At 62.9% G+C, this 21,600-nt stretch overlaps 2 protein-coding genes across 6 annotated transcripts; one reads left to right on the forward strand and one right to left on the reverse strand.

Annotated features, from left to right (window-relative positions):
- Nucleotides 1-167: 167 nt before the first annotated feature.
- TMEM129 (transmembrane protein 129, E3 ubiquitin ligase) lies at nucleotides 168-5,309 on the reverse strand. 3 transcript variants are annotated; one of them, XM_033856502.2, is made up of 4 exons: nucleotides 4,972-5,309; nucleotides 4,040-4,091; nucleotides 2,752-3,226; nucleotides 168-1,771 (listed from the first exon to the last, which is right to left on the reverse strand). In XM_033856502.2, the coding sequence occupies exons 1-4, from the start codon at nucleotides 5,174-5,176 to the stop codon at nucleotides 1,523-1,525; spliced, it is 981 nt and encodes a 326-aa protein (XP_033712393.1). In that variant the 5' UTR covers nucleotides 5,177-5,309; the 3' UTR covers nucleotides 168-1,522. The 3 variants fall into 3 exon arrangements, with proteins under 3 accessions (XP_033712393.1, XP_033712392.1, XP_019806862.1); XM_033856501.2 differs by lacking the exon at nucleotides 4,040-4,091 and adding an exon at nucleotides 1,894-2,053 and having other exon boundaries at nucleotides 4,972-5,308; XM_019951303.3 differs by lacking the exon at nucleotides 4,040-4,091 and having other exon boundaries at nucleotides 1,580-1,771.
- A 116-nt stretch (nucleotides 5,310-5,425) lies between these two features.
- On the forward strand, nucleotides 5,426-17,400 carry TACC3 (transforming acidic coiled-coil containing protein 3). Of its 3 annotated transcripts, none has more exons than XM_033856498.2 (16): nucleotides 5,426-5,871; nucleotides 7,882-8,044; nucleotides 8,206-8,345; nucleotides 9,827-10,696; nucleotides 11,251-11,326; nucleotides 11,498-11,651; nucleotides 13,525-13,577; nucleotides 13,836-13,939; nucleotides 14,101-14,326; nucleotides 14,518-14,622; nucleotides 15,230-15,306; nucleotides 15,381-15,424; nucleotides 15,918-16,078; nucleotides 16,742-16,848; nucleotides 16,936-17,056; nucleotides 17,186-17,400. In XM_033856498.2, the coding sequence occupies exons 2-16, from the start codon at nucleotides 7,883-7,885 to the stop codon at nucleotides 17,249-17,251; spliced, it is 2,466 nt and encodes an 821-aa protein (XP_033712389.1). In that variant the 5' UTR covers nucleotides 5,426-5,871; nucleotide 7,882; the 3' UTR covers nucleotides 17,252-17,400. The 3 variants fall into 3 exon arrangements, with proteins under 3 accessions (XP_033712389.1, XP_073660846.1, XP_073660847.1); XM_073804745.1 differs by lacking the exon at nucleotides 5,426-5,871 and adding an exon at nucleotides 5,960-6,285; XM_073804746.1 differs by lacking the exon at nucleotides 5,426-5,871 and adding an exon at nucleotides 5,962-6,285 and having other exon boundaries at nucleotides 14,239-14,326.
- The last annotated feature ends 4,200 nt before the right edge of the window (nucleotides 17,401-21,600 follow it).

Consider the following 21,600-nt stretch of genomic DNA (forward strand, 5'->3'; position numbering starts at 1 on the left):
ACCCCAGCTGGGAAACCAGAGGAAGATTCCCGCATAGTCTGCCTCCCTTCTCTTTTTCTGAGCAAAACGTGCATATTAAAAGCTGCCACTTCTAAGATGGCATCTCCCCAATTGTTACCAACGTTTGAGTATCAGGAAAAACAAAATATTCCAATCAAGAAAATATATAAACTCATAGTAACATTTTATTAAATAGTGTATCACCTCACTACAATAGACTTATCTTTATAAAACTAAGTAAGTTTCTTTTGTAGAAAAGATAGCCCCAGGCCTGGCTCTCCCTTGCCAAGGTTTGCAAGTCCAGGCTGAGGCTGGGCATGGCTCCCGCCTGCCCCTCTGATGGCCTTCATCTGTGGGCACCCCCGAGGACCACAAAGCTGGGCTTCTCGCTTCCAAATCCCTGGCTTTGGTGCAGCCTTGGGTGAGATGGGCCAGCTGAGTCCATCTCCCCTGCTTAGAATGACCAGGTTTAGGGGGCTTAGGGCCCCTCCAACAGTCCCGTTTGTCAGAGCTGTACCCAGGGACCTGGCACTTGCCTCCCTGCTCCCCTCCTGCACCAACAGGAATTGGGAAGACAGCTGCCATTGTCCTGACTGCTGGGCACTTCCCTTCCTAAGTGGGTGGACCCTGCGGGGTATGGCCAGCCCCGTGCTGAGTCCCAACAAGCCTGTCATCCGGATGTAGGACGCTGCTGTGGAGCATGGTCTTCAACTCAGTGCCCTCGCTAGCAGGAGTCTGAAACTTGGCCCCTTCCCTGGACTCGCAGGAGCAGCAGAAGGCACGTGGTTACAGGCCCCTCCAAGGGGTGGGCGGCCCCCACAAGCACGCGGCTAAGAGAACGGCAGCTGAAAGCAGCCAGCCCCTGATGGGAAGCCCAGAGTATCCCTGGGCAGGGAGCAGGCAGGGGCCACCCACCTCCCCAGGAGTGGGCTCTTGGCTGCCCACAATCACCAGCAGACCCTGGGCAGCGCTCTCACCCTCCACCAATTAGCTCTGCGCCAGATCCTCAGAGCAGCCTCCGTCGGGGGAGTGGAGGGTGCCAATGCCACAGGGCCAGCAGCCGGCTTGGGGACAGGAGCAGGATAGACTGCAGTCTCGGGCAAATCCGAGTCTGTCGTATAACTGACGAGCAGTTAAGGTCCATGTGCCCCATACGTTTAAGGCAAGTGGCTTAAGTTAGGGCCATCTGGGGCAGACGACAGGGTCTCCCAGAACACAGCTCAGGGGGCCCCAGAATGCTCTGGAGATGGACCCAACACCACGTTCTGCGTGCCCAGCATCTACCCCCTAACTGGAAGCACGAAGAGTCGGGGAGACAGAGGCGCTGAGAACCCATCCCGCTGCCGCAGACAGAACTTCAACAGAAAACTTCTTTTTAAAACCAAAACCCCAGCCCTACTGCAGCCTCAGCCCTTCTGCACCGGTGAGTCGCCACACAGGGATGAGCCACCCATGACAGCCCAAACCAGGGCCCAGAGGCCCAACTACTCCCCAAGGCAGTGGCGGGGTCCCTCTGGCGGGCTCAGCGCACAGCACATACATCCAGGATGCAGAAGCGCGCGCGGCAGGTGGGGCAGGGCACACGGCTGGCCAGCCAGGTGTCGGGGCGCTGCGGGTCCTGGCGGCTGGCGAACCACTTGCCCATGCAGGTGAGACACCACATGGGGCGGCAACAGCACTGCTGACACTCGCCCTCGTCCGCCTCCTGGCAGGTCTTCACCAGCCTCACGCTGGCCCGGGTCTGCATGCAGCCGATGCACGCCTCCAGGTCCTGCAGGCGGCCCAGGCGGTCAGAGGGAGCCCCACCAGGCCGCCCTGGGGGGCCCCCACCGCAGGAGACGTGGTCCATGGGGGCCCAGCTGGGGAACCCACCACCCCTGCCCAGCCCCCCACCTGGCTGCTGGGGACCGAGTAGGCCGGGTTGACCTCCACCAGGGAGGCGAAGGTCTCCAGGAACAGGTCGCCCAAGCTCTGGTGGATGACCACGTTGGCCGCGCTGCGGATGGGCGCCCGGAGCTTCTCACACAGCTCACCATACTCCGTGGAATTCAGCCTGCACGAGGTGTTTGCTGCTGGGTGGGGACCACCGGGTGCGTCTACGGGGCAGGGCCGTGGTTCCCAGCAGGCTGGCAAGGACCCCGGGGCGGGCAAAGAGGCCAAGGCTGCGCCCCAGTGCCCAGGGCGCCCACGACCACACAGACGTGGCAGCTCAGGCGCAGCCCAGCAGCCAGCAGAGAGGGCCCTGGGGCCGGAGCCCACAGACCCAAAGCTGCCCACTGGCCCCCCACGACGTGGGAGGGCAGGAGGGCGGGAGGACTGTAGCTGAGAAACAGAGCGCCTAGCCCTCGGCAGGGTCAGGCCCAGGGCATGTCCCAGGAGGGGCAGCGCAGGCCCGCCGCAGCCTGAACTAGTCGGGAACACCTGGGCTCAGGCCCAGGCCTCAGAGCCGAGGGAGCTACCAAGCCTCTGTGCTACACGGCGGCCCCCAAACATCCCCCGCGTGCTCCCCCCAACATGCTGTGGAAGACAGCTCAGAGCAGGGTGTGCAGAAAGGGGAAGCGGAGAGTAGCTGAGGGGGGCTGGGGGGATGGGGGCGCTGAGGGAGGGGCACACTGGAGGGGCGGCTGATAGGACCAGCTCCCACCATCATCACCTCCTGGAGCAACTCAAAGACCAGAACTTGGGCGCTGGCTGGCCACACCCACCCCAGCAACCCCAGCCTCACCCCCACCCAGCCGCAGGCCCGCCTACCGGATGTCGAAGGCCGGCACAGCAGGGTTGGCACTGGCCACGCGGATGGTAAGCAGCTGCACGGGCAGGTTCGAGTCTGGGGAGAGGTCGTGCTGCTGGGACTCCGTCACAGTCAGGTGCACGTCCTGCTGCTGGGCCACGCGCACACGGTACGTGGTCACCTTCATCACCCACGTGTCTGTCACAATCACACGGGCACCCGGCGCCCCCGTGGCAAACTTGTCGATCCGCCGAAACTCGGTGTCCACGGAGGAAGCGACGGCCCGCCAGCCTGACTGCGGGAGGGCATAGTGGGCCAGGGTGCGGGCCAGTGGGTGGTGGGCCCACCGGTCCCGGGACCAGTAGTAGATCAGGGTGCAGGCGATGATGGGCAGTGTCAATGCCAGCAGGAGGAAGCCCCGCCAGGTCTCCGGGGCCTGGCTGGGGGAGTAGAGCCGCTTTTCTGAGGCTGCGAAGCACATGCCCACGTAGTAGCCTAAAAGGGACAGGGCAAACCTCAGCAGAGGCTGGGACTGCCACACTCATCCTCCTCAGATGGTACCCACCAAGGTCCACAGTGCTGTTCCTGACCCTCCGGGGGCATGGGGGGGGGGGCACACTCCCTTTAGCCCCCAGGCCTGGGCACGGCCCTCTGCCCTAGTCGGCCCCCAGAGCAAGACCACAGTGCCCCAAGGCAGGTGGGCCTCGCCCGCCTCTACAGCTGACTCACCTCAGTCCTTGCCCTGTCAGCAGGAAACGTTTTTATCTTACTACTTTATGTACAAATGACATATAACTACCAGAAATAAAACGAGAAAAACCTAGAAAAGCAAAAGTAAATACAAGCATCTGGCGTCACCCAATGCAGAGCTGCCCACTGGCCCTCCTGGGGCCGGATCTTGGCCTCTGGACCCCACCTGCTCTGAGGAGGCGGATCAGAGCATGGCCCATCCCAGAACTGGGATGTCCTGCACCAGACGGTAAGCAAAGAATGACAGGAGCATGTCACAAGGACACAGGAGCCAGCTCCAGGGCTCCTGCTGGCCAGATGGGGGCCAATTTGCATGTCGAAATTAATGAAGTAGACAGTGACCTGCAGCACAGATTTGAGATTGCGAAAATAATGATAAATGTTGTTGATCGAGTTGATATGCTTTAGGTAACTCATCGTGTAGAAATAAATAACACATCTCTAAAGATTCAAAGGTATTTCAAAACAAATTAAAAAAAACAGACTCCTTGTTTGGCCACAAGGCCAGGCTCCACCCCATTTCCTCCTCGAGCGGCCCCCCTAAGTCACTCGGCTCACCTTCCAGTTTCCCTGTCCATCACGGGATGGTGGTGGCCCAGACCCCCACAGCCTGGTGGGAAGATGCAGTTAGAAGCTCCATAAAGCTGCAGAGATCCTTAGTTCCCAGGGCGGAAACCCAACACACGACCCTCAGGAGAACCCAAACTCCTCGTATGGGAAGCCGGCTGACGGGCATCCCTGCGTCCCTGGGGGCTCAGCAGAGCTCGCAGCTCACCACATCGGCCCTGCCTCTATGCTGGCGTGGCCTCTCCTCTGCCGCCTTCCACACAAAGCAGGCAGCCCCCACGCACAGGCCAGCCTCAGCCCAGCCAGCTCCTGGCCACTTTCCATGCCCTGCTGCCAGGTGGAAACCCTTCCCTGTGTCCACCGAGCTGCACATGCTGCTGGCCACCGCCACCGCCACCGCCCTACTTCTGACCCCAAGTCCTCAAGAGAACCCCACCCAGTACCCCATCCAACCAGCCAGCCTCCCAGAAGCCAGCTATCACCTGGATCACCACCCAGCACAGCCCCTGACAACGTCTGAGCATCCCCACACACACGCCTTCCCTGGCCTCTGCACCTGTGACATTCTCAACTGGCGTCACCCTCTACCTGCCTTTCCCGCACCCACCGTCCAACGACTGGGAAGGGTCACCCCTATTTGCATCAGTTAACTCATGCCCCTCTCCTGGGAGCTACCCCCCCCATGGGACAGCTCACCACCCGCCCCAGTGAGCAAAGCATCCCTTCCCCCAAGGTTGAGCCCGTCTTTCCGCCAGGTACCTGCAAGAGGCAGCTGCCGCCAGCACCGTTCTCCCCACTCCTGGGAGCACACGGGCGCTTGGCCCGCAGCCCGGGCTCTCCCGCACGGGCGCCCTCCGCCGTCCCTCCCCACTCCGGGGTCCCGGAGCTCGGTCTCGAGCGCCGCCCACGCCCGCCGAGCTCACCTAGCGGCAACAGCGAGTGGCACAGCAGCGTGGCGGCCGTGCGGCGCAGGTGGTAGGGCACGAAGGCGGCGTCCTCGCTGCCCAGCCAGCCCGACAGCAGGTTCTGCACCGTGAGCCCGGCCGAGTGGAACTCGGTGGGGGTGAACACGAAGCACACGGCGAACACCACGTAGGCCAGCGTGAAAGTGACCTCGGGGCTGTCCATTGCGCCGCCGTCGCCTCCGGAACGCCGTCCCGGCGAGACCCACTGCCCCAGCGACAACAGGCCGCGGCGTCCGGGTCCGGAAGACGCGGGGCGCTCTGGGAAATGGAGTCCCCACCCTCAGGCCACTCGCGGGGCGCTCTGGGAGACGGCGTCCTGCGGGGCACTCTGGGAAATGAAGTTCCCGGTCCCCTCGCTCGGCCAGAAGTTGTGAACTGCCGCGACAGTCCTCGCGAGGGTTTGGATGCTCCTCAGGACCCGCCTTGGTGGCGGTGCTGCACTTGGCCCCACTGCACAGCTGGGGAAACTGAGACTCGGGCGAGCGGCTCTCAGGCCCTGACCTTCCCGCGCAGCCCAGGCGCGTCCGCAGCAGAGCGCGAGATTCCCGGGCGACGGCGGGCCCCGCAGTCACTGCCCGCCCGCGTACGGCCTTTCCTCTACGCCCGCCTAGCGAGCTGCGGTTACCGAGAAATCCGGCGACCGCCGCGCCCAGCGTGCCGTCACCCCGGAAGCGGAACCTCCTCGTGGGCGTGACCTGTGATTCGACCTCCCATTGGCTGGCGGCGCCCGTTCGTCCCGCCCCATCCACGCGCTGATTGGCCGCGCGCGCCAACCGTCGGTATTTGAATCGGCGGCGGGCAGAGGGGCTCCCGGACTCCTCGTCTCCCGCTCCCTTGGTTCCGTGCGGCGGCCGGCAGGTAAGGCGGTGGTGGGGTCCGGGCTCGGGGCTCCGGTCCCGCCTCTGGCCTGGCCTCGGGTCTCTGCCTGCCGTGCTGGCGGCCACCCTGGACGTGGGCCTACGCCCCCTCCGGCTCGTCCCGCGGCTCCGCCCTGCCCGCCGTCTGGGCCCCTCCTCAGGGTCCTCTCTCGACTGCCTTCGTCCCGCCCGCCCGGGCGCAAACGGAAGCGGAGCCGATGGGCTCCCGCCCCTGCCTCTAGAGACGCCTGGTGGCTCCTATGTCGCCCTCCAGGAGGCCCCTCCGGCCCGCTGCGCCGGCCTCTCCTCTCCCTATCCCGGTGACCTCGTCCAGCCGCAAACCGCCCGTGGCTGTGACCTGCAGAGACACGTCTCCGCCTCTGAATACCCGCGGGCTTGCAGCTCTGCGCCAAAGGCAGGCCTCCTAGTTCCGGCCCCTCCTCTGGGCGCAGCCCCACCTGAGAGCCTTCACCGACTCCTGCAGCACCTGACTCCTGACGCACCTGCTTTGGAAACCTGGGCTCCACGCTCCCCGCCCCGCTGATTCCGGAGAACCCGCTCGCCCCCGGCCACCAGCCCTCCTCCCCGCCTGGCCCGGGTCCCTCTGCTCAGGAGCCCCCTCCGTGGCCCCATCATTATAGAAGCCAAAGCCCTAAAGGCTGCTGTCATTGCTCTCCCACCTTCCCCAGGCGACGGGGGTCTTCCGACTTGATGTCTCCCTTCTGTGTCCTCCAGCCATCCAGCCCCCTTCCCCGTTTTACCCCGTTGCTCAGGCCAAACCTAACAGTGACCCTTGGCTTGGGCGTCTCTTGCCCGCTTCCACGCGGCAGGTGCGGGCTGCTCTCGAGCCAGGGCAGACCACTCCACCCTGGCGCGGTGCCAGAGCTCTGGCCGCCCCCTTCCCTGTGAGCCCTCCCTGTTCACACGCAGCGCCCTTCCAGGTGGCTCGTCACCCTGACCTCCCACGCTGAGCTCACCTCTTTTCAGGACACCCTTTCTCTCCCTGCCCCAGCCACCTGGTCTCTTCCAGGCACAGTCCCCAGGGCCCCCACTGCCAGCAAGGACCTGTAGTGCCCCGGGCAGGTCAATGCCCAGTGCTCTGGTGTCTCCGAAGTTGGGAACGCCACGGTGTTGACCATTATGAGGGCTTCGGAAGGAGGAATGGGATTGTTCTAGAACCTCCTGGGCCCCACTGGAGGCCCCTGGTGCAGAAGCTCCTCGACTCCCCCCAAGTGACTCTGCACCTGCTGCTTGTTCCTTCCTCTAACTCCTCCTCTGAGCCTCGGCCCTCCTGACGCCCTAGTCCAGTCCTTGTTTCCCAGCCCCGTGGGTGGACAGCAAGCTGCTGTGCCCTTCTGCTTCACTTTTTTTTTAATTCTCTTTTTTCTTCCTCCTTCTCTCTCTTTTTTTATTTTTTTGAAATAGCATTTTATTGCATTACTTTTTCATTTATTTACCTTGGCTGTGTCGGGTCTTAGCTGCAGCATGCAAACTCTTAGTTGCAGCTTGCATGCGGGCTCTAGTTCCCTGACCAGGTATCGAACCCAGGCCCCCTGCATTGGGAGCGCAGAGCCTTACCCACTGGACCACCAGGGAGGTCCCCCCTCCTGCTTTGTTGTCCACTAACTTGGCAGCTGCTCCACCTCTGACGCTGAGGCCTGTGGGGAGGCCCAGGCTTCCTCTGCCCCTTGCAGTTTTGCCACAGATCAGCTCCTATCTGTCTCCCAACTTTTACCCACAAAGTTCGAGTTATTTCGAGCTCTTGGGTCTTCCTTCTTGCCCTGTGGGCTGAAAGCCCCTCTAGCTCTTGCTCCTGGGAGGTGGCAGCTCCCCCAGAGCAGGATGGGGACTGCCTGGCAGAGGACACACTGCCTGAGGTGTGACCCACCTGTGCAGGAAGGCGGACGTCCTCCTTGCAGCACTGTGGGGTCAGCTGTCACTTTCACATATGTGCGTCCAGACAACGCGGTGTCACTGCCCTACTCCTGACACAAAACTATCTCCTTTTCAGAATGAGTCTGCACGTCTTCAGTGACGAAAATGTCACTGGTGACAAAAGTACAGAAAACTGCGACTTCCTGTTTTCACCACTGGAACTTACCGGAAGATCATCTGTTCTCCGTCTGTCACAGAAAGAAAACGTACCACCTAAGAGCACAGCCAAAGCTATGAAGGTAAGCACGTCTTGCCTCTGCGTACTATCTACCGTGCGTCACACATGAGGTCACCTGCTTTCCTGGTGACTTACTGAGCTGGCAGGGCAGGGCATGGTGCTGCCAGCGTGGTGCTTGAAGACTTGAATTATTGAACAGCTGCCCTCCTCCCTCCCCGACAGGTTACTTTTCAGACACCTCTGCGGGATCCGCAGACACACAGGATTTTAAGTCCCAGCACGGGCAGCAAGCTTGAAGCTTGCTTTGCTCTGGGCGACACCATTGGACTAGAAAACTGTCAAGTCTGGACCCAGAAAGAGAAGTAAGTATTGGCACTGTTTGACGTACTGCAATTTGTAACCTCTCCGATGGACTTGGCAGGAGAAGTCTGTTTCACCCGCCGCATCTGGTTGGGCTCCTCCTGGTCTCCGCTCTGGGTCTGTGTAGTGTGCGGCCCAGAGCACCGCCGAAGTCGTTCGTTGTTGGAAAAGTGAATAATAAGACAGGAAGTTTAAACTTCACATTCTGCTCCTCTGTTGTGCTCTTGCCAACAAATTGGCCTTGGTTTTGTTTCTCTAACTTCATGAAATGTCCTGGCCGAATCTCCAAGGAGGGACGCTCTGTGGTTTTGCTTCTTTTTTAGCATTCCACTGGGGTCTCCTGCTTGCCGGTCCGTCTCCTGTCCTCAGCGGCAAGCCCTGGAGAAAGCTTACAGATAGCTCTTACCGCTAAAGGCAGAGGAACCCGTGTGTTGTGTAATCTGACCAGAACACGTGTGGCCTGACGAGTCAGATTTGAAACACTTGACTTTAACCAGCAGAAGCTTCTTTGCAGCCTCGCCTGGCATTAGGTGGTTGGCTTGCGTGAGGTGGTCGACAGTGTGAATGCCAAGGCTTTTCCTGCCTCCATCTGGAGACGAGGACCCTGGCGGTGGCCCTTCACCCCCAGATGAGGCTGAATTAACCCGGCTGGCGCCCCCAGGGACCCTCTACATCCAGAGTGGGAAGGGGCCTCACTGGCACATTTCGTTCTGACTTTTGCTGACTTAAACTGTTCAAAACTTGCTTTTTCTTTTAAATGGATTTCAGATGTGCAGAGAAAGGTATAAAAGCAAAAGGTCACTAACATACCCTTCGCCTCGCTCCACTGAAATGTCCTCGTGCCGAGTATCTCCCCATGGCTGGAAGCTCCTCAAACCGGAATCTCCCCCTCTCCCCAGGTTTCCTTGCTACTTTTCAACTTCAGTTTTTTAGTTTTCATTTTGAGATTCAGCTGAGTGAGATGAGAGTGACTCAAATACTATTCTTTTGTAACAATCCCCAGGAGGAAAGGGAAACCCAGCCGTTCAGATGCTGCCTCCTGGCCCCTGGGTCTGAGCTGCTCCAGCCACAGAGCAGGGCGTGGAGGGGCCAGGAGGACCCGGGAGCTGGGCCCTGCTCCTTGTGAAGTCAGCGTCCTTGACCTGGCCTTTCTCTCTCCAGCGGGAAGCCTGACCCTGGTGTGCCCTGACTGTCCCTGGCCGCGTAGCTGGTGGTCCCCAACCAAAAGGGGAAAATAGGCCGGCATGGAGGACCTCAGCCTTGGCTGTTGTCAGTCAGGTTCCTCCTCTCTCTCAGTCACCTGTGTCTCTAGGTGGCCCGCCAGCACTGAGTTGTGGGAACGTACTTGTGAAGGTTAATCTTGAGGAGAGGGTTGGCCAAATGCTCTTTTTTTTCCTTGTGTTTAGCTAATGTTTTCACGTGGACTAAAATCTAACTAAAAACCTAACTCGTTCTTTAGTGTTAACTACGTCTTTCTAAAAAGCCAACAGTTCACCAAGGAAACAGACACTAGAACGACCAATGGAATTCTCCAGAAACCAGCAGTGGCCGATGCCAACCCCGCTTCAGAGGACATGAGACCGGCCTCTGACGACAGGAATCGCAGCGGGCCCTCCTCGGCTCCCCAGGCCTGCCTGGATCCTGCAAGCTCTTCCCAGATGCCCGAAAGTGTTGAAACCCCAGAGGCATCTCCGGGACAAACGTCAGGCAGCCCTGAGCCCACCCAGGAAGAACACGTCCATCCTCATTCCTTAGAGGAAAGTGCTACCTCTACCTCCACAATTCTAGAAGACCCTCCCGGGATGGCATCCCAGGACAGAACAGAGGACCCGCTGAGAGCCACAGGAGAAAACTCGAGCGGGCTCCCTGCGCCCTCTGCCGGGGCCGCTTCAGCTCCTGGTACCCACCCCGGCGGAGCCCGCGGAGCAGAGCCCCTCGTGGACCTGCCTAGCGAGGCCCCAGCTGGCCCCGTGGAGGCTGGAGGTGCCACGTTCCCCAGTCCTCAGAAGGAGGAGGCCGAAGGGCAAACGGCCGACTCTTTGAGGAGTGAGCCCGTAAGGCTGGAATTTGACTTTTCTGACGGCACCATCAAAGGGCCGCCCCCACTGAGGAAACGAGGGAAGACCCCGGCTCTCAGACCTCCCTCGAGGAGACCAGAGGCGAGGCAGGAAAAGGAGGAAAAGGCCCTCGTGGAGGCGGGCGAGGGTCCCGATCCCCCTCCCCGCGGGTCCAACAGCCTGGACCAGGACAAGCTGGACGACCCAGACTGTAACCCCACCGGAGGTGACGGAGAGGCCCAGCCCCCAGAGCACCCCAAGAGCAGGCCGGCCACAGAGGCCTCGTCTCCAAGCCGGTGAGCACGGGGTGGCAGTGGTGGGCACGAGACCAGAGATGCCACCTGCAGCCCTGAGCAGGGGCCCCAGGGCAGCTGCCACAGCTCTTGAGGAATAGCGGGGAGGGGGTGCCCACGCTGTCTGAGATGCGTTCCCTGTGATGCATCCGGACGTCTAGCAAGATACCTAGCCGAGAGCCCCAGGATTCCCGCAGCGCAGCTCGGGGGCGCCGTCTCCCGGCGTGAGCCCTGCCTCAGGCCTGTCCCCGCTCCCCGGGGACGCCGCTCAGTGGCCGAGGTGCGCCCAGCCGTCCAGCACCGGCTGCTGTTGCAGTTTCCTGGTAAAAAGGATAAGCGGATCCCTGTGGTTTGCTTTTTGTTGAGTTGAGATGACCTCAGAGTGCCTTGTCTGCTTCTGGGGAGCGATGCTCTTGCAGGTGAGGTCGGGGGATGGCTTTGCGTGGCCACCCGGTTGGGCCTCAAGCCTGGCTCCTGGGCGGGGGGGTGCTGGTGGCAGCTCGGTGCAGGACGGGGGGAGGTGTGGGGCGCGGGCCCTGCTGACCCCGTCTCTTTAGGCAGGTGCTCTTGGCCTCGGCGGATGACACACCGGCGTTGCAGACCTCGGCAGGGACCGCAGAAGCGGCGGGCGAGGTACGGGTGTGGGCGGGCGTCCTCATGCTGTTGCCACGTCTGCGGGTCGTCACGGGGCAGAGGCAGGCCGGTGGTGCCCGGGGCTGTGGGGTGGGACACGCTGCTTCCCCTGCTCCCCCCACGCCCACTCATCTTGATGAGCCCCTGCGGTGACCCCAACCTCCCTTCCAGGAGGGGACCACAGACGCTTCGGGGGCATCGGCTCCAACCAGCAGCCCGGGCAGCGAGCCACCAACCATGCCCGCTGACCCCACACCCGCAACCCCCCGGGGGCCGGAGCCCGGCCTGGACCTGAGTGGGGAGCACTTCTGGGACCCCGCCGAGGGTACGTCATTCACCCGTCCTCGAGGCCGGGGTGCTAGAACCGTGTTCCATGGTGCCCGCGGGCGGTCATCGTGCGGGCAGCCCCGTCCCCTGACTTGAGTGATTCACGTGGAAACTTCTGGTTTATCAACTATGGGCATTTTCAGAACAGGACTAAGATCTGTGATATTAAAAACATATATGTTTTAGGCCAACTTAGAAAAACAGGCAGCAGGCCTGACTGACCCAGGCGGTACAGATACAGACACAGGAGGCAGCGGGAACTCGCTGAATCGAAGTGCTGTTTAAGACGAGACCCCGTAGAGATAAAAGGAGAAGCCCTGCCCATCCACGCACCCTGGATGAGGGGGTGGAAGAGTCGCGGGTCTGAGCTGCCTTCAGTGAGGACTTCCAGCTGAGGTGCTTTACAGGACAGGAGGCAGCACGCCAGGATCTCTCAGTTTTGGTTACTTAAAACCCCCAGGCCTAGAGAAGGCAGGAGACGAGTGTAGGGTTTCTGTGTGGCAGGGCCATTGTGGGGTCCTCCCTGTGCGGGCGGGACCAGGAACCGTGGATCAGCTCCACTGGGGCAGCCTGCTCCCCGGCCAGGGACCCTAGACACGTGACTCGGGGTTTGTGTCCTGTGATGTTTCCAAGTCCCTCGTGTCACATTGTGTGAGGACTTCCTTTTATGGCTGAGTAATATCCCCTGTGTGGATAGACCGCATCTTGTTTCTTCCTTTACCAGTTGATTTCCACTCTTTGGCTCGTATGAACGAGGCTGCTGGGAACACTCACGTACACGTTTTGTGTGAGCGTACGTTTCCCATCTCTTTGGGGCAGACGTACCCTGAAGGGGACGTGGTAACACTGTGTAACTGTTTGTTCCCCGCGGGGTCCGCACCCTCTACTCTGCCCCCACATGGTTTGACGGTCCGGGTCTGCACCCCACTGTCCCGGTGGGTGTGCAGTGCAGTGTCGGCGTTTCCCTGCTGACTGACGTTGACCTTTCGTGTCTCCTCTGGAGGAGCATCTGCTCGGATCCTTTGCCTGTTTCTTAATTGAGTTGTTTTTTTTCTATTGAGTTGTAAAGATTTCCTGTATAATCTAGGTAAGAATTCTTCTTGGGTACATGACTCACAAAAGTTCTCTCTCTCTTTCTTCGTTTGGCTCATCGGGTCTTAGTTGCGGCACTCGGGATCTTCATGAGGGCACCCGGGCTCTGTAGCTGTGGCGCGCGGGCTTAGTTGCTCCGCGGCATGTGGGATCCTAGTTCCCCAACCAGGGATCAAACCCACGTCCCCTGCAGGCAGATTCTTAACCACTGGACCACCAGGGAGGTCCCTCTCTCCACTTTCTCGATGGTGTCCTTGGAAGCACAAACGTTCACTTTGCAGCCCAGTCTGTTCTGCTGCTGCTTGTGCTTTTGGGGTCAATTCTAAAACATCATTGCCAAATCCAGTGTGGTGGAGATTTGCCCTCATGTTTCCTTCCAAGAATTTTACGGTTTTAGCTCGTATATTTAGGTCTTTGATCCATTTTGAGTTAATTTTTGTCTGTGGTGTGAGTGACCCTTAGGTTTTTAAGCGAAGGTCATATTATCAGAAATTAAAGGACTCTTTCAGCGTGGTTTTACACAGTGGTTCTCAACCGGGGCGATTTGGACCCCAGGGGACGCTTCTGGTTGTCACGCCCCCAGGAGTGCTGTCAGCACCCTGCGGGACACGGCACGGCCCCATGGAGCCATACAGCCCCAAGCGTCCTGAGCCTGCGGACAGCAGCCCCGCTCTGTAGCAAAGGGCCATTGGTCAGGGTGGGCGGGGAGGGTGCCGCTCCGAGCGCACAGCCGAGTGCTGGCGGTGGGATGCGGCTGGCAGCTGGCGCCTCCCTTTCAGTTCTAGGCACGGGGGCCGAGGTGGATTACCTGGAGCAGTTCGGGGCGTCCTCGGTAAGTTCCCGGCGCCTTCGCGGCGGCCTTTCCTCAAGTGCCAGTCTCAAAAGGGGCTCTTTCTAGAACAGCCCCGGGCCGCGATTCCTCAACCGCGAGCGGTGTCCACGTCTGACCGGACGTGGCGGGCGGCCCGGCTGCTTCCGCCGCTCTGCCCTGCAGGCCACTCGGGTCAGGGCGGCTCCCGGGCGCGACGTGGGGCGGGGCGTGGAGGCTGTCGTGTCGGGGGCCCCGGTGACCCTGCTTCCTTCCCTGCAGTTTAAGGAGTCGGCCCTGAGGAAGCAGTCCTTGTACCTTAAGTTTGACCCACTGCTGCAGGACAGCCCCCGGGGGCCGGCGCCTGTGGCCCCGGAGCCCAGCAGGTGCGCTGGGGCGGGCGGGAATCCGATCCACGCAGGCCGTGTGACGATGGGAGTGCCCTGCCGCAGGGAGGGGGGCAGAGACAGTGGCCGGGCCCCAGCTGCCCTGGCCGAGCTCGTAAACAAGTTTGTAAGCGGGTCTGTGCTCTTCTGTGCCCGTGCAGCCCCTCCGACAGCAGAGGTGGGCAGCCTGATAGGCCGCATGGCCCACGTGTCCCGAATATTGACCCCGTGGCCCTGGGGGAGAGTCTGGGCCGACCCCTACGCACGCAGACAGCATGCGTGTTCTCTTCTGGTCTCAGTGCACGAGGCACAGACGCGCATTCCTCGGGAAGCCCCCCGGAGGCGCAGCTGCTGGACCTGGACTTTGCAGGAGCCCCAGACGTTCCCGTAAGTGGTTCGTCCCCTCTGTGGTGTAAAGAAACACTTGTTCTAATGGCCCGACTTTCATGTGCTGTGGATCTGAAGGCTTAAGGGGTCTGTTGGGCTGAGGGGGGCTGCACTGTGCCATCTGGGGAGCCGACGGGGCAGAGAGGAGTGCCAGGGGAGCTTGCGGCCCAGCTGGTCTCTGTCGCCTGCAGACGCTCGGCCCAGCTCCTTGTGACCTCGGACCCAGGGCTCCGCTGCTGCCCGTGGGGCCCATTGTGGACGTGCTGCAGTACAGCCAGAAGGACCTGGACACTGCGGTGAGGGCAAGGGGGGGTGAGGGGAGGTGCCCAGCGAGCGGCCCCCACCTGCTGGCTGCAGCCCTGGGCGTGGCCCCTGCAGGCTGCTCTGAAGAGCCTTGGGGAGCGGGGTGGCCGCTCTGCGCGCTGGCCTTTTGCTCACACCGTGCAGGCAGGGTCGCAGGCGGCCACTCACCGACCCCCGAGCCAGGCGCCCAGGCAGCCGAGTGTCCTGCGTTTCCACCCAGTGTCTCTTGCAGAACCTGTTGGCAAGCGAGGGTCTGGGTGTCTGCTCTGAGCTGCCCAGGGGGTAGCGGCCCCCAAGTCCCCTTGCTGCCTTGGTGATGCCCTGGGTGGCGTCCGCTGGTCCCCTCTCAGGGAGGCCTGTGCGCCGGGCCACGCTGGGCCCAGGAGCTCCTGGCCCCTGCCGGCCGTCTTCGGGCGGTGTCCTCTCTGCCGCGGGGCTCTCCCCCCGCACGCTGCTCTACCGCCCCGCCTGTGTCGGGAGGTGTCCCACCCGTGCACCCACCGCACGCTGACCCCCCAGCGCTGCGATGTATGCTGAGTGGGGCGGGAGACCCCAGCACGGGAGGACACTGGCGCCAACTCAGGTGTGTGGTCTGCACAGGTTGGGGCGACACAGAAGGAGAACGAGGCGCTTAGGGTCAGGTGCACGGCGCTGCAGGAAAAGATCCTGGAGATGGGGTGAGTCTGCGTGCTGGCTGCCCAGGACCCCACGACGCACTCTCGGGGCTCATGGCATCTGCTCTCCTCCACAGGAAAATCATGGACGCGTTTGAGGGGACCGTGTACCAGGCGATGGGTGAGTCCCTGGGCTGGGGCAGCTGGCAGTCAGGGAGGCCGGGGGGTGCTGGGCCCCAGGTGCTTATCAGCCCTCAGGTTGGCCGGGCCCCAAGTTGGCATCCGGGGCTGTGGCGGCAAACAGATTGGGTCCCTCCAGTGGGCGCTGCACCCGCGGTCTGACCCCTGCCCCGGGGGCCGTGCGTCCAGCTGCAGTCTCCGTGGGTGCTGGGCACCGGGTGTGTCCGGGCTGGGGCTGGAGGCCCTGAGTGTGGGGTAGGTGTGGCCTGGGCTCTTCAGTCAGGCCCTGGGTTCGTTGTCCGCTCCCTCGGCTTCCGGGTGGAGCTGGTGTTGAGGAAACAGCTGTTTTCGGGGCACTTGGGGCCCCCAGGTCCTGCCCTGGAAGGTCCCGAGAGCGGGGCTGGTCAGCGCCCCAGGGGGCCCTCCTAGCGCTGGCCGTCTGTGGCGCCACCTGCTGGCCGCCCGCTGATCCCGGGTGCTGGCCTTCCTTTAAGAGGAGGCTCAGAAGCAGAAGGAACTTGCCAAAGCCGAGATCCAGAAGGTTCTGAGGGACAGAGACCAGCTGACTGCAGACCTGCACTCCACGGAGAAGTCGTTCTCCGACCTCTTCAAGCGGTTTGAGAAACAGAAGGAAGTGATCGAAGGCTACCGCACGGTGGGTGCCCGGCCGGCAAGAGGCCCCGGGGACGGCGGGGTCGGCATTGTTGCCAGTGGGGCAGCGTGACAAGCAGGGACGGGGAGAGGCTGGGGGCCTTGCAGGAAGAGGGGGTGAGCTGAGCCTTGGTGTTGAGTCTGGGAAGAAAGGAGAGGCCCCCCCGGGGGTGTGGGCCCCAGGCTCCAGCCCTCCTCCTACCTGCACTCTCAGCTCTCGGCTTTGTCGCCTACTGCCGGACATGCGTGCCCACGAGGCTGTCCCTGTGTGGCCTGCACAGAGACTGCTGTGTCCAGATGTTCCCTGCCGCTGCTGTCTCCCTCCTGGGGCAGCAGGAGACCCGGCCCCCAAAGCACAGGGCTGGGGGGCAGGAGGGCAGGGGCTGTTCCGTGGACCTGGGGCCCGGCCTGCTTTCCCCCGAGGTGCCTGGACATAGGGCTCTTGTGTGCCGGGCAGGGTCCCCTCGGGGGCGGGGGGGTCAGGCCCCGCATCCGGAGGCCTCCTGAGCCGCGGGATGAGAGGAGGCCTGGGGCTGTGTGAGTGCTGGCGTCTCTGGAAGGAAACGGGAAGAGCTCTTCCCCTGTAGCCTGGCCCACTGCTGCTCCACGAATGACCCAGAGAGCCTGGGCCCTGAGCTCAGGGCTCAGTGTCTGCTCTTCCTTCCAGAATGAAGAGTCGCTGAAGAAGTGTGTTGAGGATTACATAGGCAGGATCGAGAAGGAGGGCCAGAGGTACCAGGCGCTGAAGGCCCACGCGGAGGAGAAGCTCCAGCTGTGAGTGTCAGGCGGGAGGGTGCAGGAGGCTCCCTCGGGAGGGGTCTGGTCCCCCGTGGGCTCAGCCCAGCCCCTCTGCTGCTCCAGGGCGAACGAGGAGATCACCCAGGTCCGGAGCAAGGCCCAAGCGGAGGCCCTGGCGCTGCAGGCAGTCCTGAGGAAGGAGCAGATGCGCGTCCACTCGCTGGAGAAGGTCGTTGAGCAGAAGGTGGGCACAGGGGACCCACGGGTCCAGGCGGAGTGGGGGAAGAGCAGCCCTCCTGCTTCTAGAAGCTCTGGGCCTGCTCCCAGCTCCGAGCGCTGGGAGAGATCTAGGGATTTGATTCTCCTCCTTCAGACTAAAGAAAACGATGAACTGACCAGAATCTGTGACGACCTCATTTCCAAGATGGAGAGAATCTGATGTGGCAGCCCCGACCTGTGCCGTCCCCCGGTCTGTCTGTGTGTCTGTCTGTGTGTCTGCCTGTCTGGGTTTTTCTTCTCTGTTAACCTCAACTCGTTTTTAAACTAGGTTGCTTTAGGAAGAATAAATAAAGTTTCCCTTAAGTCTAAGCAATAGAGCTCTCCTGGTCTTCGTTAAAGGGACAGTTTCTGGCTGAACCGACCACAGCTGCTGTCCCCTCTGTGCCTTTGGCCCTTCCCTGCCCCGCACCTCACAGCTGCCCGAGGGGTAGGTGGGTGGCTGGGCGGGCGGGCAGCCCCTCCCGGGGGTCAGCCGAGTGGGCTCCGGCCCCACCCCATCTGCCCGGTCGGCTCTGTGGTCAGGGGTGGGGGCTGTGTCTCTGCCTCGGCCACAGATCAGAGTCCAGACAGACTCAAGTCTTCGAGGAAGAAAGCCAAGCAAGGCCGCCGCGCGGCAGTTGGCTCTGTGTCACTGGCGAGGCCGCAGCCCCTGGTGGTCGAACACTCACCGAGATGTTGCAGGGTGTTTGTGGCCATGCCAGGTTCACGCCCGCCGTGGTAGCACTGACCTGTCCTCGGCGGTGTGGAGGCCTCCTCCAGCCCACGAGGGAGGAGGGGTCCGTCTCGGGACCAGCCTGCCCCCCAGTAGGACCCCACAGTCTCCTGAGAGAGACCCGAGAAGACGGAGGGGGTGAAATGTTCGAGGGCAGATGGGTCTCCTCTGGCTGTCTCTCTGGAGAAGCTCCTAACAGAAGCTCTGCCTCCAAAGGCTCAGAGGTAAGAACGTCTCAAAGTGGGGGGTCTGAGTGTGCACCCCCAGCCCCAGTGGGCCGCGTCTCAGCCCCTCAGGGCCTGCTCCAGAGGAGGGGCCCGCAGTACATGCTCACTGGACCCTTGGACACTGGCTGCAGCACTGTCCTTATCATGGTCCCGTGCTCACTGAGGGCAGGGGGAACGCTTGGAGGGTGGAGGTGAGGCCCTGGCACGGGTGCAGTGGGGGCCAGACAGCCCCCGGGAGACCCTCTGAACTGGGCAGGTCCCAGCCTGCAGGGCATCAGGGGACCCGGGACACAGGCGGGCAGAGAGCTGGCCAGACTGGTTTCTGAAACTCTGAGCCCTGGAGCCATTTCTCAGTCTGCATGTCCACCCTATTCCTGGGGGCTGCTGGACAGGCAGAGGACACCAGTCCCGAGGGGAACCTCCGACACAAGGGCGCTTTCCCCTCAGGGAGCCCCCACACCAACCACTGCCTCCACCCCAGCCCCATACCAGAGGCCCGCCCCCTCATCCACCCCACCCCCCCAATCTGCCCCCCCCCCAGCATCCCGGCTCCCTCATCCGCCCCCCAGCATCCCCGCCCCCGCATCCGGGCCCCCCCCGCATACCGACCCCGCATCCCAGCATCCGGGCCCCCGCATCCGCCCCCCCTCACATCGGCCCCCCGCGTCGGCCCCCCAGCATCCCGCCCCCAGCATCCCAGCGCCAGTGAGGGACGGACCCGCGGTGGGCTGCAGTGACATGCTGGCCACCACCAGGGGTCGCTGCCGGCCATGGGCTGCAGCACGGGGACAGGAACCTGAGGACAGTCCCACTGAGGAGCGCCCCCTCCGTGGGCCCCTGGGGCACACAGCGCATTTGTCCTCAGCACGTCAGAGTGACAAAAGGCCAGGCAGGAGCCCAGGCTCCAGGCCCCCCACGGCCCCCTGTGCTCCAGCCCCACCATCTCCCCTGTCCCTGTGGCACCTCCTGTCCGGCCTCCTGGGACCCCTCTGGGTCCCCCAACTGCCCCCATTCTCAGTACAACTGCCAGAGGGTCATTTTCTAACCAGAGTCCCACGCGGTCCTCGTGTGGCTCCCGGCGTCAGGGCCAAGCCCCTGGGTGGGCCAGCAGGACCTTGCCGCAGGGCCTCTGCATAAACCTCTGCGGAAACACCTCTGCGTAAAAGCCACTACTTGGAGCATCCTTGACACGCCCGACCCAGCCAGGCGTGGCTGGGGCACTGGCTCCGGGGGCCCCCCACCAGCCCCCCCCAGGCCAGCGCCAGGACTGGGCCCTCCGGAAAGGAGGCTGGAGGCCCTCGAGGCCTAAGCATATGTGCTCTTCTTACGTAGCGGCCTCCTCTCAGCCTCCTGCAGGCAGGCCCGCTGCCCGTGATGACCGGCTTCTCTGCTCAGGGGTCTCTGATTCCTCACCACGCTGGGCCCCCTCCCCAGAGTGACTCAGGCTCCTGCTCTCCGTGTGCTGCCCCCAAACCCTGGAGCCGCTTCCCCACTCCCACCCCATGCCACGCCTCTCTGCATAGGAACCTCCATTTCACCCCCTGCCTCAGCACAGGGGCCCCCATCCTGCTCCCGGATAGGCACCCCCATCTCACTTCCACCCCAGAAAGAAGTGGGACACACTCCCACCCGGGGGGAGTTTAGAAGCTGAGAAGCTACCAAAGCCTGCGGAGGACGCTTCACAGATAAAGACGCTGAGCTCACAGGGACCAGTGGCCAGCAGCGGGATGCGGGTGTGGGCAGCCCCTCTTCTGCCTGGGAGGAGCCACAGGGGCCTGGGTGGGCAAGGGGCAGGACGGGGCCTGCAGCTCCCGGGCCCACCCGCCACCCCGCTGCAGCTCCCCGGCGTCCTTACGTCCCTCAGGTTTGCCTGGCCGAGAGGGCATGGTGGCCACACGGCTGCAGGGACGCACTGCTGTTTGGGGGGTCAGGGCTGCTCTGACAGGGCCTGGAGGGGCAATCTCCGCACCCAGCTCAGCCTGCCTGGCCTCTCTGGCCACTCCAAGGGCCGCCCAGGGCCCCGTCCCCAGCTGGGGCCTCTGAGCCAGGCCAGGCATCTGCCCAGAGAAGGCCACAAGGGGCGGCTGGCCACGCTGAGGACACGGGCCGCCGGGCAGCGTCCTGGGCCAGGAGCCTCGTCCTGGACAAAGGGGCCTTGTGTGGCTGAATGGGTGTTTATCCTGGAGGCCGAGTCAGCTTAGGGCTGCGAGGCCGGGTGGGGGCCCTGGCACTGGGCTCCCGAGGGTAAACATGACCCGAGCCGGGCACGCAGCCGCGGCCTGGGCTTCCGCACCCCTGCGCCCCTGCACATCGTCGCTGCGGGCCAAGGGGCCTCCTGCCAGGGCGGGGACGGCGGAAACGGAGCTGTCCTGGGGCCGCGGCCCAGGCCTCCTTGCTGAGCGGGAGGGAAGAATTATCAGACACAGGGTCAGCGAGCCCCTCCCCGCGGTGTGGTGGGGACCTGGAACCCCACTGTTAAGGAACAGATGTTTGTGTCCCCCCAAAATTCACGTGTGGAGGCCCTAACCCCAAGGCGATGGAATCAGGAGGTGGGGGAAGATTAGGGCTGGTCCCCGTGATGGGGCCAGTGTCCTTACGTGAAGAGGAAGAGACCAGACCTCTCCGCCCTCACTGTGAGGGCACAGCGAGAAGGCGGCCGTCTGCAGGCCAGGAAGCAGGGCCTCGCCCTGAAGCAAACCGGCTGCCACCCTGATCTTGACCCTCCAGCCTCCAGGACTATGAGGAAATGAACGCCTGCTGTTTCAGGCCCCCAGCGTGTGGTATTTTGTTGTGGCGGCACAGCAGACTAAGGCCCCCGCCACCACTGGGGCCGCCTAGCCCGAGGCCCCCCACTGCCCGCCTGTCCTCACCGCGAGCTGGCGCCCCACCCCATGAAGAAGCCCAGGTCTGCGGGGCACCACCGCCCACCCCTACCCCCGAGAGGGTCACCTGGGGCCACCCTGGTTGGTCTCGGTCCTTTCAGTGGGCTTCGCCTGGGCCCTCTGTGGCCAGGGGCTGCCAGCCACGTGGCTGAGTCCCCGGGGGGGATGGGAGCGCGGGGGACTGGCCAGAGCAGACGGACCACCGGGCTGCCCCCCGAGCCCCACCTTCCGTGCCCCCGCCTGCCGGTCCCCCGGACTCTCTCCAGCCACAGCCTCCCCCAAAGTCAGGTGACGCTTCCACTCAGTGACCCCCAGCCAGGGCTGAACCCCAAACTCCCCTCGGCCCTTCCTAGTCCTAGCAAATAGGGCTGCGGCACGGCCAGGCAAGGGTGCAGAAGGTCTTTCTCAGGCCAGCCACCCCGCCCTCTGGGAAGGACCCACGGGTGGCATCTGCGCCCGTGTGTGCCCTTGTGACCCGGGCATGCAAACCCGGAGCCCCGCCCACTGGCCCCTTGGGCCGCCCTGGGTGTGCCGGGCTCATCCTACGGGAGGTCCCAGCGGGGATGGCCCAGCAGAGCCGGGGCCGCCCGGGAGGCAGAGAATGCTGGGGAGCAGCCGGGCCGCAGGGGCTGCACGAGGTCAGGGCAGGGGCACCCTGACCCGGCTGAGGCTCTCCGGGGCTGTGCTG

This window comes from Tursiops truncatus, chromosome 5, assembly GCF_011762595.2.
Source record: "Tursiops truncatus isolate mTurTru1 chromosome 5, mTurTru1.mat.Y, whole genome shotgun sequence".
Taxonomy (NCBI): domain Eukaryota; kingdom Metazoa; phylum Chordata; class Mammalia; order Artiodactyla; family Delphinidae; genus Tursiops; species Tursiops truncatus.